Consider the following 17,486-nt stretch of genomic DNA (forward strand, 5'->3'; position numbering starts at 1 on the left):
TCTTCGCAGGAACTAGTAAGAAAAAAACACCAAATCTGAGGTTCAGGAGCTTTTCTGTTTATTCAGTTCCCTTTTCTCTTCAAGCATTTGACTATGGCACTGATCCATGCATATGGTATCTTGGACTGAATTTTTAAACATGATCTTTAGGATCCACTTATAATTAATGATATTTTTTGATATTTTATACTGTGTTCATGAGTGTATGTGTGCATAAGGATCTGAGAATCTTTTACAAGAACCACATTGTAAAGATAATTGGCTGAAAGCACCTCCAAAACAGCTTATGCAGTATGCTGTGGTTATTACCTACTAAATGTGGTCCAAGGGAGGATAACCAGTGAACCCGCAATAGTGTCTTAGGCACCTGAGGCCCATTAATCTGTGTAGGGAGCAGGGACTGATCCCATGGAAGAGCTACTGTAGCTGCTGAAAACGTTAATGCTGGCTGTGAAAGAAAGGAGTCAGAACACACAGTGCATTGCAGATTGCTGCATATGATACAGACTGGTAGAATCCCCATGCTGACCCCTGTTTACCACTGAAAGTGTCCACAATAGACACATGAGCATCAGTATTGGGCCATGGAGCAATGAAAGACAGTGGCCTTGTCTAACGATTCATGTTTTCTTTCCTTCTTAATGTAAATGGCTGGCTGCATGTGCATCACTTGCCTAAAGAGAAGAGATGGCATCAGGATGCACTATGGGAAGAAGACATTTTGGTGGAGATAGTGGTCAGTGTTCTGCTGGGAAACATTGGGTCCTGGCATTCATGTGGATGTTACTGTGACAAATACCACCTACTTAAACATTACTGCAGATGAAGTATGGCATCATTATTCCCTAATATCAGTGGCTTCTCTCACTCTGCCACACTGCAAAAATTATTCAGGAATTGTTTGAGGAAAATAACAAAGTGTTCAATATGTGGCCTCTGAATTCCCCAGATATCATTCTGATTGAACATCTGTGGGATGTGCTGGACAAGCAAGTTTGATCTATGGAGTCCCCGCCTCACAACTTGGAGGACATAAAGGATCCGCTGCATGTCTCGGTGCCAGATTCTACAGCACACCTTTAGAGGACTCATGGAATCCATGCCTTGACAGGTCAGAGCTGTTTTGATAGCACAAGAGGGACGTACACAATATTAGGCAGGTGGTTTTAATCTTATGGCTGATCTATGTGTATGTGTGTGTGTAAAATCATATGGATATGGTTAATGCAATGGATTTTCCTACGGGCTGAAAAATAACTTCAATTTGAGAAATACACTCTATGGCCAAATGTATGTGGATATCTGACCATCACATCGCTTTTATAAAAATCTCCACTCCTCTGGGATGGCTGTAAATGTGCTCATTCAGGAAAAAGAGCATTTATAAGGTTGGTCTCTGATGTTGAGTGAAGAGGCCGGGGGTGCGGTCATGGACAGCACATTGCGCACAAGGGCAGTGTCATGCTGAAACAGGTTTGGGCCTCTTGGTTCTAGTGAAGTGAAATATTAATGCTACAGCATACAAAGTTATCCTATATAATTGTGTGCAAACAACTTTATGACAACAGTTTAGGGAAGAACCCAAAATGGGTGTGGACAGTTAGGTGTCCATAGCCGTTGGCCATTATAAAAGATAGGGTGCCAAACTGTGCAGTGTTACTGAAGGTAAAATCATTATTTTTGTTTCAAGGACAGACAAATGGTTTCTTTGATTGTAAAATCAAATAATTTTAAAGAGTGCTAATATTTTTTCATGTGTATCTAAAATGAATAATTTAGACATCTAGTGTGCTACATCTAAGCACGATTTACTTTAAAATTCATCCTGCCATTTTTTGTAATTACATTGATATGCATCAACAATAGTGGAATATTTTTCATTCTGAAATTCCAGATTTCCACTGACAGACCCTTGACAGGATCGTTATGAATATGCAAATGAGTTCAGAAACGTCTGATATTAAACTGTGCCATGATGTTACATATTTTCTAGATGCTGCTACACGAAGTGATGCAGCCTCCCTCGAGTGAGCGAGCAGCACTGGCTACTTCAGCCAATCAGACGCCTCTCTCTGGCACTGTCTGCTTCTTAATTGGCCAACAGCGACTGAAAGAACAGCTGATCCATGTGTGGAGGCTGATTTATCATCCACCCAGCCAGCACAGGAGAAGCAGAGACGGAGGACGGGCTTGCGGAGAGAGAAAGAGATAGAGAGAAAGAAAGACTGACTAGTGCAAAAGAATCTCATCACCTGTATCCTGCTCTGTATCCCTGCCTGGCAAAAATGAACCACAGCCCTGGTGAAAAAGAGCCTGAGACCACAGAGCCAATGCGCTACCTCAGGTAAGCTCAGACTCGTGTTTTTTTCTCATGTCTGATACTACATTGCTGATTTGAAAAGATCTGCATTGATCTTTAGTGGTATTAAAGCCGTGAGATTTGTGAATTGTGACCTGTATCTGTTCCGCTCTGAGGTAATTCATCTTTAATGAAGGGATGCTCTAAAAAGGCTACCCTACTTATGTATGTGCATATATATGTGTGTGTGTGTATATATATATATATATATATATATATATATATATATATATATATTATATACACACATATATATATATATATATATGTTTGTGTATGTATGCAAAACTCTACACACACCATATTAAAGCCCATAGGATTTGTTTTCTTGTAATCAAATAGAAATCTAACATAAGTGTTATTACCTCATATTTTCATATCCACTTTTATGGCCAGCACACTGGAATTTCACTGAGCTTTTACAAAGATATAGACTCTGAGAGCCCTGTTTTGACAAGTGGACCAGCGACCGCTCACATTTACATGTGTCTAATAGACTTGTTTATCCATCAGATCTGAGCAGTTGAGTATTCTGGTAATCTAGGGATTCAAACCCAGAGATTAGCATTGACTCTCAACCGCTGAGCTCAAAAGTGATGTGACATTTTGCCTGTTGTTGTGATGGCAACATCACTGCCAGCAATTTGCCCAGGTAAACTGAATGGACACACATTTCAAGGAATACTCAGGTGTATATTTTCCCATAAGCTGCTTCATGAATTGCATCTGTAACCTGTGTGTAATTACCTCATACATAAATACGCACACATTTTCCTGTGCATCAGTTTTACTTCAACATTTAATATATGCAGCTATATGTGACAAATAAAAAACAAAGCTATAGACATTTTACTGACAGCAAAGGTGAGAAATTCTTACTGTTGCACTCATAGCCTTTAAGATAGCACAAGTACCTTTTACATGTCACACATATTTGGGGTGTAATACAACACTGCTATCTCTGTTCAGTGCTATAAATATTCATATTTAAACCTGGAGTGGGCGTGGCCTGAACTTGACCCCTGTAAAATTTTAAATACACGAAACATTAGAAAGAAACCTCGTGGCAGAAACGGCAGCACTGCTAACATGATCTCTGACTTCTGGTTCTGACTCTTCCTCAACCTCACCTACTTCATTCAAGTTCATAATTAGTCTTAATTACACACGTGTGTTGTACTATTATACCTTCATCCCACGCATGCAATTTTAGCCAATCGAATGGATTTAACTGGCAAAAAATATTTAGTAGTAGTATATTAGTAATTTAACCACAACAGTCTGGACCAGACAGTTACTAAGGATGGATGAATGAAACTTATACTGTCATTTTTATTAGACTGCTCACTTGTGCCTGAATGAAAGTAAATACACTGACCAGACATAACATTATGACCACCTGCCTAATATTGTGTTGGTCCACCTTTTGCTGCCAGAACAGCCCTGATCCATCATGCACTGTGTATTCTGACACCTTTCTATCAGAACCAGCATTAACTTCTTCAGCAATTTGAGCGACAATAACTCGTCTGTTGGATTGGACCACACGGGCCAGCCTTCGCTGCCCATGTGCATCAATTAGCCTTGGCCGGCCATGACCTTGTTGCCGGTTCACTACTGTCCCTCCCTTGGACCACTTTTGATAGATACTGACCACTGCAGACCGGGAACACCCCACAAGAGCTGCAGTTATGGAGATTCTCCGATCCAGTTGTCTAGCCATCACAGTTTGTCCCTTACGCTTGCCCATTTTTCCTGCTTCTAGCACAACTTTGAGAACAAAATGTTCACATGCTGCCTAATATAACCCACCCACTTACAGGTACCATGATGAGGAGATAATCAGTGTTATTCACTTCACCTGTCAGTGCTCATAATGTTATGCCTGATCGGTGTATAAAACAGTTGATTGACACCATATCCATAACATATCTCAAGTCTCAACCACATGCCCTGTTAATTTTTCTGGCAAGCTTTTTAAACAGGGAATAATGCACCTACTATTTGTTAATAAACACAATCTCTTCATAAAATGGAAAACGTAGGGTTACATTCCTATTAAACATGCACCGATGCCTAAAACCTTAAAAGGTTTCCCTTAACATGTTTTGTTGGTGCTAATATTTCTGTTAAAATCTTCTTCTATTCATCTGTGCCTAACTCTTCATAATTAACTATAAAAGATACCTCTGCTTTAAATGTATGATTCTTTGTGGTTGGTTTGTGTGCAGTATGTTTGCCATGCAAGCAGAAACAAATAAAATGTGACAGTAGAGAACAAGGCCAAGGGAGAATCTGTGCTTTAAATAGAAAGATCTAAAAAAAAGTCACCATGTGTAGATAACATCTGACCTGAAGAGAATTTCTCTTCACAACTGCCTCTAGGCCTTCTTTCCTGTAAATACAGTCTGGATTGTACATCAGTGACAAAAAGAGTTAATTTTTTATAATGACAGCTTTGTTAGCTGAAGAGGCCTTCATCCTGTCAGACCACAGATGTTTAAATACAAGGCAGTCAGCGAGAGTCTTGACAAATTATACGCTTCACTGAGACCACAAAGATAGCATTTAAGGGTTTCAGCAGCAGTGTTGGCATTCAGTCATGTCTTTTTAGCTATCAGTGTGCATCTTTATACTTGAAGTACTGAAATAGTTGAAAAACATTCATTTAGTTAAGAAGGAATCCTTCAGAGGTTTTTTTTTTTTTTCTCTTTATGTTCCATCACATGTCTGTATTGCATGCTTGACTGACACTAACAAGACTTTCAACATGTTTCCATGTACAGGAAATGTCTGTACTCAAAAATAACATGATGGAAGTTTAAAGGTGGCTACTGGGGCAGTTGTTGGTCTTTTTTCCCCCCTATAATTTCCTTTAATATGAGGTCATTAATAAGCTACATGTAATGTGTAATCATCTATTAATCGTTGGAATTTAAGGGGAAAAATGCTTTTAATCATTTGCCAGTAGCTGTAGCAACAGTGTTATAATACTTTATATTTACGTTATATTACAGTTTTATATTACTTGACAGAATGAAGAAATATTTTGTGATGTCTGGAAAATGCACCTTTCTTCAGACTGAAATGAGGCAGTGTTATTAACTCTCAGATGCTTAGTTTCCTCGATATGTCTTTCTGTCATACTTAAACGTATAACAAGTAAGGAATAAATGATAGAATGAGAGAATGATCAGGTGACAGGGTAATCGACATGAAGCTGAGTTACTGTTAACATCCCACAGCATTTGTTTCCTCTTTTACCACAGCAGTTTATCAATGATTTCTTATTATAAATGACTGAAACGTCATCATTGTTATTCTTTTAGAATTATATTTTAATGTTGTCTAAAGTATGCAAAACAAATGTTCGATATAACATCAAGCAAAAGGTCTGTCTTTAAACACATGGTTTTATTAGACAGTAATCCGACCCTGTCCTTTAATCCTTTTGTAAACTCTTTATTAATGTTATCTTGTATAGCTTTCCAATTGTAGCACTTCTTTGACTCATGGCTGCGTGTTTTTGTTCAGCTCTGCTGAGTCACCTCTCCAGAGGGCTGTGTTTCTATCAAGTTTTATAGTGTTATAGAGAGAAGAAGTTAGCACATTTTAGATAAGGCTAGTCTCCAGTGGCCCAATTGCTGCCAGTTGCCTTGGACATTGTTGCTGAGGTTCAGTGCTCAAGAGTGCGCTAAATAAAATACGTGTGATTACTGTGTCCTAAAAAAAATACATGTGAATTTTAATAGCAGTCTACAGTCCAGTTTAATCCAGCAAAAAAAAAAAAATCTTTTATTTATTTATTTATTTAATAATTATTATTTAAAAAACCACACCTACTAAAATCTAAGGAATAATAGATGGTTCATCAATTTCTCTCACTCAACGTCATTTCTGTATTTGATTTTAAAACAGATACACAGATCTCACACAATGTACACATTATGCCTTAACAATGTCAAAAGTCTTCTCTGAATATTTGCTAAAGTCTTCAGTTATCACTTTATCCTATTCAGGGGCATTGGGCATCCATCTCAGGAAGACTGGGACCAAGAGTCATTTTTTTCCCCCTCAAATTTTTCTCCCCAGTTTGGTCAACTGCACCACTCAGATCTCCACTTTCATACACCAGCTACCAACATGAAGTCTAGCTCATGCTTCCTCTGAGACATGTAAAGCCACCCGCATCTTTTCTAACTGCTGCTCATGTTATATCACAGGGCAGCACAGCAGACTTGAAGAAAATCTGTACTTTTCCACATAAATGGTTTCACAAACATTCACGAATGACTAATATCACTGTGATTTACTACGAGGAGATGACGATCAATAAATAGCATTTCGCTGATGTTTTACCAACAAACAAACAGTATGTGTGATATCTGTGATGTGTCTTACTATGTGTAGGAGTTGCCTTTTAAGGAAAATCAACCAAAGCAAGCAGCTTTGTTTTGTTTGCAGCTGTGGCTATTTTCAGGGTCTGAACTGAAAACTGGAATTTAAGAAATGTACTCAATGCACTACCTCACAAACTGCAATTTTTCTAAGGAATTTTTTCAGTGATATTATTATAAACAGTTATAAACATTTGAAGATGTTACAAACTACACTTTCAGTTGAACTAAATCATTGTGTATTGTAGTCAATGCATAACGTGTTAGGGTTTGAAAAGGTAAACATGTATAAGAGGTTAATGCTTTTCTAATAAGCTCACTAGCTCACTAATAACATTTTCCATCTTGCATGGGTTGAGAGGCTAAAGATATTAAGAGATGATGTTTCAGGGTGATGGTGTTATCTCCTGATGTGTCTAATGTTCCTCAGTAGCAGGACTCATAGAAGATGACGTCTACTTCCAGGGAGAATAGGTGGGAAAGAAGATGGTTCTCATTTAGCAATATAGGATTTTTTATCCTCCAAGGAGGCATTTATTTTCACTAAGAGCTTTTTTTCATTCCAGATGCTGGTGAGCAAGCTGGTTAATTTTCCTTCATTTGTATCTTTGATCCCTGCCGTCATTCATCAACCTGTTACCAGATTCATCCATCTAATCACATAAATGCTATTAGGAAGATATTACATATTGCAAATAAGCCTGTGAGCCATAATGAGCCATATTTCTGAGTGATAAGGTCTTTAGCATGAATAACGTAGTTATTTCAATGCTAAATTAAATTTTATTGCTGATTATTGTTCATTAGCATTATGTTATCAATCCATTAAAAAACCCAATGCATCAGTGATTACATTTAACCTCAGTAATACTGGCAGTTTACATTGTGTCACTGTGTTTCATGCTCTCAGTTCTGTGCTAAATCTTCCTGCAAATGTCCTGTTGAGCTCTCATTTAGGAATCATGAAATCATATGCTGTCAGTAATGGGACATGGTTTGACAAGACACGACAAGTTGACAAGTATAGTTGTCTAAGTCTGGGTGGAAGATTCCCACTGAAGAAATCTGATTCTGGCTCAGTTTGACAAATATTGTTGAGTTTAAATGCAGCAAATGTCTCAGCAAAACTGTTCAGAATTTGGCTGTATTTTGGGGGTCAGAGTGAGATTAGTGTTTAGAGTTTGTATGCTGGTGAACAACAGGCTCTGAGCCACAGTTGGGTGTTTAATAAGGTCCTTAACTCCCCCAGAGCTTGTTTTCTTTGGGATGTAAGTTTCACATAATGCCACTAATCCACACAAAAACACCCTTATCCCTAAAATGGTAGAACATTATGGTCCAACTCATTCCATCGCATTACAGAAACACTCATTTTGTATCTTTACATTCTAAATGCTTAGAATATGCAGAATACAATACTGACCATTCTGATAGCTTTCTTTATTGACAGGGTAAAAGAAGATGCATGAGTTTTGTTTGTGTTTTCATTGTTGAAGCCTGTTCTGGTATGCAGACAATTACACCCAGGCTAAGACGTGTCATCCATGCTATCTGTGGTAATGTAAGCAAGTTATACACATACTTTATCTAATTCACGCCGCCAAATCTTTTACAAATTACATTATTGATCTTCCTCCTGTAGCTTGGGTAGAACTTTAGTAACCATTTATCTCCACAACTTCATATAAATCTATATGCATTAAGAGAAATCATTAGTACATCAGTGCAGCAGACAGTGAGCCATTAAGGAAAGAATATAACAGAAGGGGCATCCTGTTACGGAAAATAATCCATGCCGGGTTGGTGTATTACCACACTGGTGTGGGGTACATTCCTATAACAGCATGTCATGATCATTTAGAATTTACTAATGAATAACACTTTATTTATGACATTATTTGACATTATAACATATTCATTTCCTTCAATAGCCTCTTTTCTCTTTCTTTCTTGAAGTTACTAAAACCATAATGCAACCTGCGCACACACACACACACACACACATACACACAGCAGGTCATGCCACACAGACACTGGTAAGCACAAACTATCCTGAAGACCCTCCTATGGGGGAAAACCTCCTGAAGTACTGACCACTGCCTCCTTTATATAACACTTCAAAATATTAATGATTATACTTTTTAAAAATTTTCTTTAAAGTAAAAACACATTCGTAAACACTAATAAAAATCAGTTTATTATTAGTCTTTGATTATGTGGAGCATCCATTATACAGGTCCCTTTGAGTTGCTAATATAGAAATTGTACCGTAGTGGAATGAGTGTGTTAATATAAACCTATATAAAAGATTATTATTTATATAGAGTTAGAAATAAATTAACACCTACTGACAAAACAGATGTTAGAATTGAACAAAGCTGTGATATAACATTTGAAGTGGATTGCAGCTAGCTCTGGTATCTGAACTGAACACAAGTGGCTCTTAAACTCAGTAGCCCTGGACCATCCACATTTCTGCTCTGCTGCAGTGCTGTGTCAGCTGGGAAAGAGCAAGAGTGTGGACCGCCTTGAACTGGTTTGAGAACCACTGATAATAATAGGATAACAGGAGAAAAGAGACAAGGACAGAGCACTTTTAATCAGAGGGTTTGGAAAAACGGTCCTCCTGTACTTTCTCCATCGCCATGACAACAGCCGGGCTACATTCCAGTGGGGGGTGGAGAGAATCATAGGGGCAGCCTAAGGGTTATTTTAGGATCCTAGAGCGAAGCTCAAACATCTGACACATTCATTATTGTATTCTAAATCCCTTTTGGATTTATTTGTGCCATTAATTGGATTTTTAAGCTGTGTGAATGGATTTGACTGAGGAGCTTTAAAAATTACAGACCAAATCAGTGTGATCAAGGATTAGCATCAGAGCTTGGACTAAAAATATTGTATCTTGTTTTTATTTTATGCATATTTCCTTGATTGATCATTAATTCATATTTTTCTAGACAGGTTACATTTCTATTCACATTTCTATTACCAGGGAAGCCATATGAACACAAATCGGTAATCCTCACTGTGCTGTGTGAAGTTGTGTGTGTGTGTGCGGAAAAAGGTGTAAGGTCCAGATGGAGGTGGAAACCTTTAATCAGACCTTCTGTGCCCATGACTGTTTCATGTTTAGTGAAAAGATGCTGTCAACACTTAATAAGATCAGGAAGGATTGATGCATAAGTGTGTTTGCTTCAGAGCGTGTGTTAAGCGAGGACAGCATCCATGCACGGATGCTACGTCACCATAGAAACAGTGGGAGCGGATCCAGTGAAGCCTGTGTGATCACACGTACATGATGGCCAAATAGACTTCAGCATACACATTTCTGTATGTAATCATGGGATGAGAATCACCAGTAAACTACCGAGTAAAGGCACTAAACTCTTCATACATAATATTCCTATTCATACATTTCACATGTAGTCATAAGGTTTTAACATGTGAATAATTATGAAAAACTTCTGAGGCTACATTTTCCCATGTCATGCCTTAAAATTGAATGTGATGATAATATGGAATCACCTGAAAAAAGTATTCATACAGCTGAAAAATGAAACCCAACGTCTGAAAACACGACCATAAGTGAAATGTGTCAAAAGAGCACCTAAAAATATAAATTAATGATGTGATAGAATCATATTAGTATTTACTTGAAAGTTGAGGTTTTGAATGCTGATCTGTTTGAGTAGAGGAAAGATGATGAGGACGTGAAAAAGCAGGACAGACCAAAGGAATAAAGTATCGCTGCACTGCTCTCTTTGATGAAGATAAAGATGAAGCGAGAGCTTAAATAGCTCTGGCATTGTGGGTAATGCAGCAAACCTTTAACTGGAGTGAAGATAGAGCATCATGTCCTGAAAAACTAAAAGACGTCAACTCAGTATTTGACTCAAGACCACAATTTAATTATAAAGATTATTAAAGATAATATTAAAATCATCCATGGTGGATTATTCCATTAACCGCATTTGGTCTGGATTTTTAGCGATTGTTTTAGTGAACTTTCCTGCCTTGCAGCTATGTCGTTCTGTGATACAGCACAGAGACAGGATGTAATTGGGTTTCACTCTGTTACACATTCATTAACAAGCCAGTTTAGTAAAAGCTGGAAGAATCGCCCTACTGAATTCTAATTATGTAAATGTCCACCACTGCCCTTACAAACAATTCATTTGCACCACATGCGATTTCTCTTTCAATGGCACCTATAATAAAGGGACGTATTTAAAGTGTTTCAAACGGCTCCTATTTAATGAACTAAAGCAGGCTTATATATAAAAAAGACGCTGTCTCTGTGAGATATTTAGTTTTCTCTCGAACCAAATGAGACATTTCTGGGTGGTGGACAAAGTCTTAGATTGTGGTGTTGGTGTTTCTTTGCCTCAGGGTGTCTCAGAGTGAAATCACACCCACAGAAAGTGCATGTCCCTGTGGCAGTGCCCTCGACCAGGCTTCTGTTATTGCCTTATGCTTCAGATTCCATTTTTAAATCATCTGGTTTTCTCATAATGAAATTGAGAAGCATTGTTTTGTTCTGTGGCTTCAAGCTCAGCTCTTTATCCCAGGTTTTGTCAAGGAAATCCTTGAGGAAATTGCGTAAAGGTGTTGGAAATTTTTGTCTGTGTGGCTGTAGTGAGTGCTGTGTATATGTATAGAGTATAGCGTTATTGTCTGGTGCTTCTTCACCTCTTCACTGGGTTAATTATCACTTGGTGGTGATTCTTCATCACTGTGTCTCCTGATTCTGACTGCCAGCACGAGGCGTGAAGAGTGCTATCTTCCTCCATGGGTATGCTTCCCTTTCTTTCCTTTCTTTCCTTCATCACATTTGCCTTTGAGCACCAGCAACAGACAGTGGTGTTTATCAGGTTTATTTGCATGCCTCCTGCAGCATTAATGCTTTGAATTGAAAATGTAGAAAACATTTTATAAAGAAATTAGGCGAACTTTGAAAGGCATTCAGAGCTTGTGTTCACAAACATTTTTTGCCCGTTGGCTGAGATCGCAGTCTTATGATTTGAGTTGTTGTGGCTCATAGCTGCTTTTGGGTGGAGGGTTGGATGATTCGCTTTCCTGACTATCAAAGTCAGTAGAAATCATGTGATTAAGCAGATTATCCAGCCTTCAAAATCTTCTTTCAGCCATTGTTTCTTGTTGTACTCGTGTAGGACTTAGTCAGAATTCCCCAGTCTTATTAGATTAGATTAGATTAGATTAGATTAGATTAGATTAGATTAGATTAGATTAGATTAGATTAGATTAGATTAGATTAGATTAGATTAGATTAGATTCAACTTTGTCACTGCACATGTGGGTACAAGGCAACGAAATACAGTTAGCATCTAACCAGAAGTGCATTTCGCAGTGCAAATAATTAGCATATATAATAAGTATATAACAATAAATAATTTGCATATATAAACAATATACAAAAATATATCAATAATTTGCATATATAACAGTATATAAACAGTATAATGGTAAATGCAATGAGTAAATGCAATGAGTGCAAATGAGCAAATGATTATAGGTGGTGCAATAAAGAAGGTATTGTATACCATGATAATAATTAAATATGTAAACAGTATACAGAGGAGTTATGTACAATGAGTGCAATGATTTAGATGTGTGCAATGAGGAAGATATTGTATACTATGATAAATAATTTGTATATGTAAATTGTACACATATGTAAACTGTACATAGATACACTGATACAAGATACACTGGCTTCCTTTTACACCCATAGGTGATGTATTTTTTGAAGGTTCTTTAGGGTTTTTCTTGTATTGTTAAGGGTCCTTGGCTTCCTGAAATGGTTCTAGTTTTAAACAGTGTTAAAAGATTCACATTGTCCAGTCTCTTAAAGTCAAGTCTTCAATCCTTAAAGGTAGAACTCTTTTTAAAGGTTTAAAACCACTGAGTAAGGTACAATACTCTGAAAACATTTGTTGCCTGTTCTGCAAACGTAGAAAAAAGGGTTCCTCAGGAGTTCTTTGGGTGGTTAATGTAAGTTCTTAGCTTTGTCAAGGAGTAAGACAGAACCTTTAAGAGTTGCCTCGGGTGGACTGACCAAACTCCTGACTTTTTCCTAGTCATGTGCTCATTCTTACTGGATGTTTTGCAGCATTGTTATGTAACAACTTTCACAGATTTATAGTTCTGTCTTTTGGATTCTTTCATTCATTTGCTTTATTGAAAACTGCTTGAAAAATAATTTTCCACATTAAAACACTTTTGGATTCTGATGTTATTTATTTCAGAGAGTATGTTCTCATATTTTATTTCAGTGAGTATGTTCTCTCCTATACAACTGACCCTCTTGCACTAACTCGGAGAGATTAAGCTGATGTTAGTTAATTTGCTTGCAATTTAGTGGTAAAGAGCCAACACTGCATTTAGCTCCAATTATAGAGGCTTTTGGACAGCGACAATGTGACACCTGGCACTGTCCACCCACGCAGAGATACACAGTGCACCAGCACACTGACTTCATGGTAATGAGCCAATGATGGTGACAATGAAGCGAGATAAATGATGGTGACTAATAAAAAAAAAAAAAAAGCATTCAAGAGGTGACGCATTGAGCTTTATGCAATGAAAATATGTTTACAATAATCTCATCATAGAACCTGTAATAATTTATGAAATATATATTGAGTGAATTTATCAGTACAGTCTGTATATAGTAACTCTGCACTGTGGCTAAGAATCAAACGGTGATGATAAGGTCATTTGAGTATTTAATTGTACATATTAACATTATATTGAGTTAAGTGTCTTGTTTTGCATATCCTTTTCAGCTGAACACTGCCTGCTGCAAGGTGAAACATCACCTGATGAACTGTAAAATCTTTGTTTGATTTGAACAGATGCTTCTGTTCACTTTAGCCTTCATCCTGCTGCTCACTTTACTGCAGAAGCATGATCAGAGCCGAGTGAGTCAGTCCCACTGGCAGCCACTTGTGCCCATGCCACCACGTTTCACAAATCAGCTTCTAGGCTTGCAATAATGAGCTTTTTATTCTGTAGACAGTGCTTCTTCCATCATTCTGTTTCAGGTTTGGTTTTGGGTATTACTTTGTTCTGGAATGCTAGAACAAACTGAAATCTGGCCTTTTTTTGTCCTGAACGTGACAGTCAACTGGATCTGAAATGATATCCTTCCCTTCCCTAAGGAAGAAATAATATTCTAATTTCTATAATATTCACTGTTCTCCACTTAAGGGAAATGTGTAAAAACTATTAAATAAATACATTCCCCTTGAAAGTATACAAAATGGCAATCTTTTGTTTTACTATACACTGAAGTCTGAGGGTTTTGAGATGAATTTGAGAGACAATTTTCTGATAGTGTAAGTTGGAGACCCATTTACAGTGAACTTGGACAGAATCCCATGAACATGTGAGTTAAACATTTTAAGTTTATGCATGTGGACTTCCCTTTAAAAATGAGACTAAGATGACTGTGTAACACTGATTTTATTTTTTTTTATTGTTTTGGATGTAAATTTGCTGCCTTTATTTTTTAGAGGCAAACAGGTTTGAGGCTGAAATATCATGGTACTTAGCAAATACATGATTTGATCAATCTTAACAAGATCTTCCGAACCACCCACAAAATAGCTCCAAAGTTTGATGACTGAGTGCCATATTTTCCCGTGGTCTCCCTTGTATGGCAGTCTTTTCGTTGCATGCTGATTATGTACAAGACCAAAAAGTTTGATTTTAGACTCATCTGACCATCACACACGATGCTAATTATAGTTCTAATGACACTTAAAGTCTGCTTATTAATGCTAGAGAGCACTGTTTAAGTGACTGTATTGCAGATGTAAATGTAGTTTCTACAATCCCAGTGAATTAGGTGTTAAGCCTCAATGTTATTAAGTTTGCAGTGTTTAATTTATTTTGATTCTTCTTATTGAGAATGTTAAATGGTTTTCCTTGGAGGATTTAACAGCAGGGGGCATCAGAATGTCAGTCTGAGTTAGAGAGACTGACAGAAGCCCCAGCTTGCCATCACATCATCTTCCAAAAACAAAAAAGGGATTTTTAAAACTTTTAATGGAAGCATTTGAATGTCAGCTTTTCCAGAACACATATATTTATGTATGAAATATGTATATTTATATATAATTGATTTAATGTAGCTTGCTGGTCAGATATGCTGTTTCAGTAAATTTGTTCCATTCATTTGGGAAAGTACTTGGAAAAATCTTATACAGTTCTCCTGTTTTGACTCATCACTCATAATGCACTGAGCAAGTTTATAAGTAAATGTATGATTTTTACTTCGAAACAGATTTACATTACATTGTTTTCCTGACTCGGTAGCTGTAGTGTGGAGTTCCAGTATTGTTTTCCTTTCTTCTGGGCTTTTCTGGGCAAAATGAGCACTGAACTGGAAGAAATAGTGACAGATGCTACAGACCTTTCCAGAGCCCAAAATGTTCCCTTTGATTATTCAGGCTTTTGCATCAGGGAACAATTTTGCTGCCTCTGTACATCTGTTATTGTCAGACATGATAAGACTTCTTTCTCATTTCTGTTGAGGATGGTTAATCGGAGAATAAATTAGAAACCATTTCCGGGCTCCAATAACAGCATCATCAATAACAGTACTGGTAGCAACACAATGTATTACATTAATTAAACTATGAAAAACCTAACCTGGGGACACATACATTCATTATATTATGCATTATGCAACTAGAGGAGATTTAAGTCATAATGAAATATTGTCTTAGCTCATTATAATTTGAGAATTATTATCCAAAAAGGCACTTAAGGAACATAAGCACATAAGGTCATAAATTATACCATCAGTCTACCGTTATTGTTCTTGCATGGTCTAATATTTTTTTTCTGTCTTTTTTGGCAGCTGAGATTTACCAGTTTATTCACCTCATGTGAGCTGTCTCCAAAATCTAGGCAATTTTCAAAGCTTTTTAAAGTGCTAATACTCAATCTTCACTTTCCTGAGCAGTGCACCATTATTTACTGCTTGAAGTTAAAGATTGTGGAGGCATCTTTATGGTGACACTAAGTGGTCATTAAGTGGAGTAATTCTACTCTAAAACTAATACAATATTTATTTGGTTATTATGAAGAACATTATATTTGTTTTTTTTCACTGCTTGAGTAGATTTAAAAAATCATTTGGGAATGTTTGCATTTTAGCTGCTTGTCAATAGGAATACACACTGCGTGGCCAAAAACAAAAGTCTCACCTAGGTTTAACTAAGCAAATAGTTAAGAGCCTTGCACTGGATAATTACTGCAGTGATTAATATATTTCAGCTGGCAGTGAACTGATGCAGTGAGTAGCGTCTCATTTCCTCAGCAATCATGTAGGAAGATGTATCCTGTGGTAATGGAAAAGATGTCTGTCACAAGAAGGTCATATTATTGGCCTGCATCAAGGAAAGAAAACAACTATGGAGATTGCTGAAACTACTAAAATTGTTTTAGGAACTGTCCAATGCATTATAAAAACCTGGAAGGATAGAGGTGAACCATCATCTTTCAGGAAGAAATGTTGTCGGAAAAAAAAAACAAAACGGAACCACAGAGAATGCATGCTGTAATCAAAGAAAATAGTGGTCCAAATGGAAATATTAGTCTCAGTGTATTGGCCAGGCAATGTATTTGTGTAGCCTGTTTATGGACAATTCTGAAATCTTTCCATTTGAGTAAACCAGTATTGGCTAAAGAATGTAGAAAAATGTAAGTAAATAATTCTCATGTGATTAATTTCAATTATAAATAAATAAAGCTAAAATTATTGAGTGAGTATATGAAAAAAACAAAGACAGAAAAAGAAAACAGCAGCCATCTGGCAGCGTATTTGTGTTTTATTTATATGTTCTCATTCTCTGACCTTACTGCTTTTCTATTTTTGGTATCTATATGACTCTAAATATAATATATAAAATTCCTTATATAAAATATACCTTAATGCCTATATATAAAATATACCTTAATGCCATGTTTATACACTTCCTTTTGTTTATTTATTTATTTTTTTACCTTTTTTATATATTTATTTATCTTTTTAATTATGTTTGGCCATCTTGGTAATTTTTTAGGAAATATAACATGACATAACTAATAAAAAATAATATGATATAAGCAAGTACTTTACCTTGATGTTTGCGCTGTAATCTCATTGATCTCTGTGAGTTTATTATATTGGTCTGGGCCGGTGAATCAACAACCCAGTTGGAGAACTGTAATCATTTTACTATTCCCTAATTAACTTGCATATTTTCAGCAAGAGGAGTTATTAAAGGGAGACAGAAACAAAACAAAAAATAAAAAATCACAAAATTTAGCACTAGCAATAAAAATTTAATGTTGCCAAATAAATGCTGGTTTTGAAATTTATACTCACACTTACTAATTATAAATAGTCGAAAGCTGTTTATTTAAAATTTCTAAATTTATCCCTAATGAGCAAGCCAGAGGCGATAGTGGTGAGGCAAAACTCCCCGAGACGATATGAGGAAAGAAACTGTTGAGAGGAATAAGAGTCAAAAGGAAACCCATCCTCATCTGGGTGACACTGGATATTATAATTATAGCTCAGACAGCTGTTCTGCCTGTTTTATATTAATTCACACATTCTAATACACTGTCGCTTCTGCAGTACTTACACAGGGACTTGTTTGGCAGAAGCATCACATAAACAGTAAAATCATTAAGTTTTCTGTGGGACGATT

The 17,486-nt window shown here is 36.7% G+C and overlaps 1 protein-coding gene across 1 annotated transcript in view; it reads left to right on the forward strand.

Moving 5' to 3' along the window:
• Positions 1-2,129: 2,129 nt before the first annotated feature.
• The window catches only part of yjefn3 (YjeF N-terminal domain containing 3), a 34,138-nt gene continuing 18,781 nt past the window's right edge, over positions 2,130-17,486 (forward strand). The window contains exon 1 of the mRNA XM_058400161.1: positions 2,130-2,344. Coding sequence (XP_058256144.1) covers positions 2,286-2,344 — 59 coding nt within the window. The 5' untranslated portion in view covers positions 2,130-2,285. The remainder of the gene's footprint in view (positions 2,345-17,486) is intronic.

Source organism: Hemibagrus wyckioides, linkage group LG10, assembly GCF_019097595.1.
Source record: "Hemibagrus wyckioides isolate EC202008001 linkage group LG10, SWU_Hwy_1.0, whole genome shotgun sequence".
Taxonomy (NCBI): domain Eukaryota; kingdom Metazoa; phylum Chordata; class Actinopteri; order Siluriformes; family Bagridae; genus Hemibagrus; species Hemibagrus wyckioides.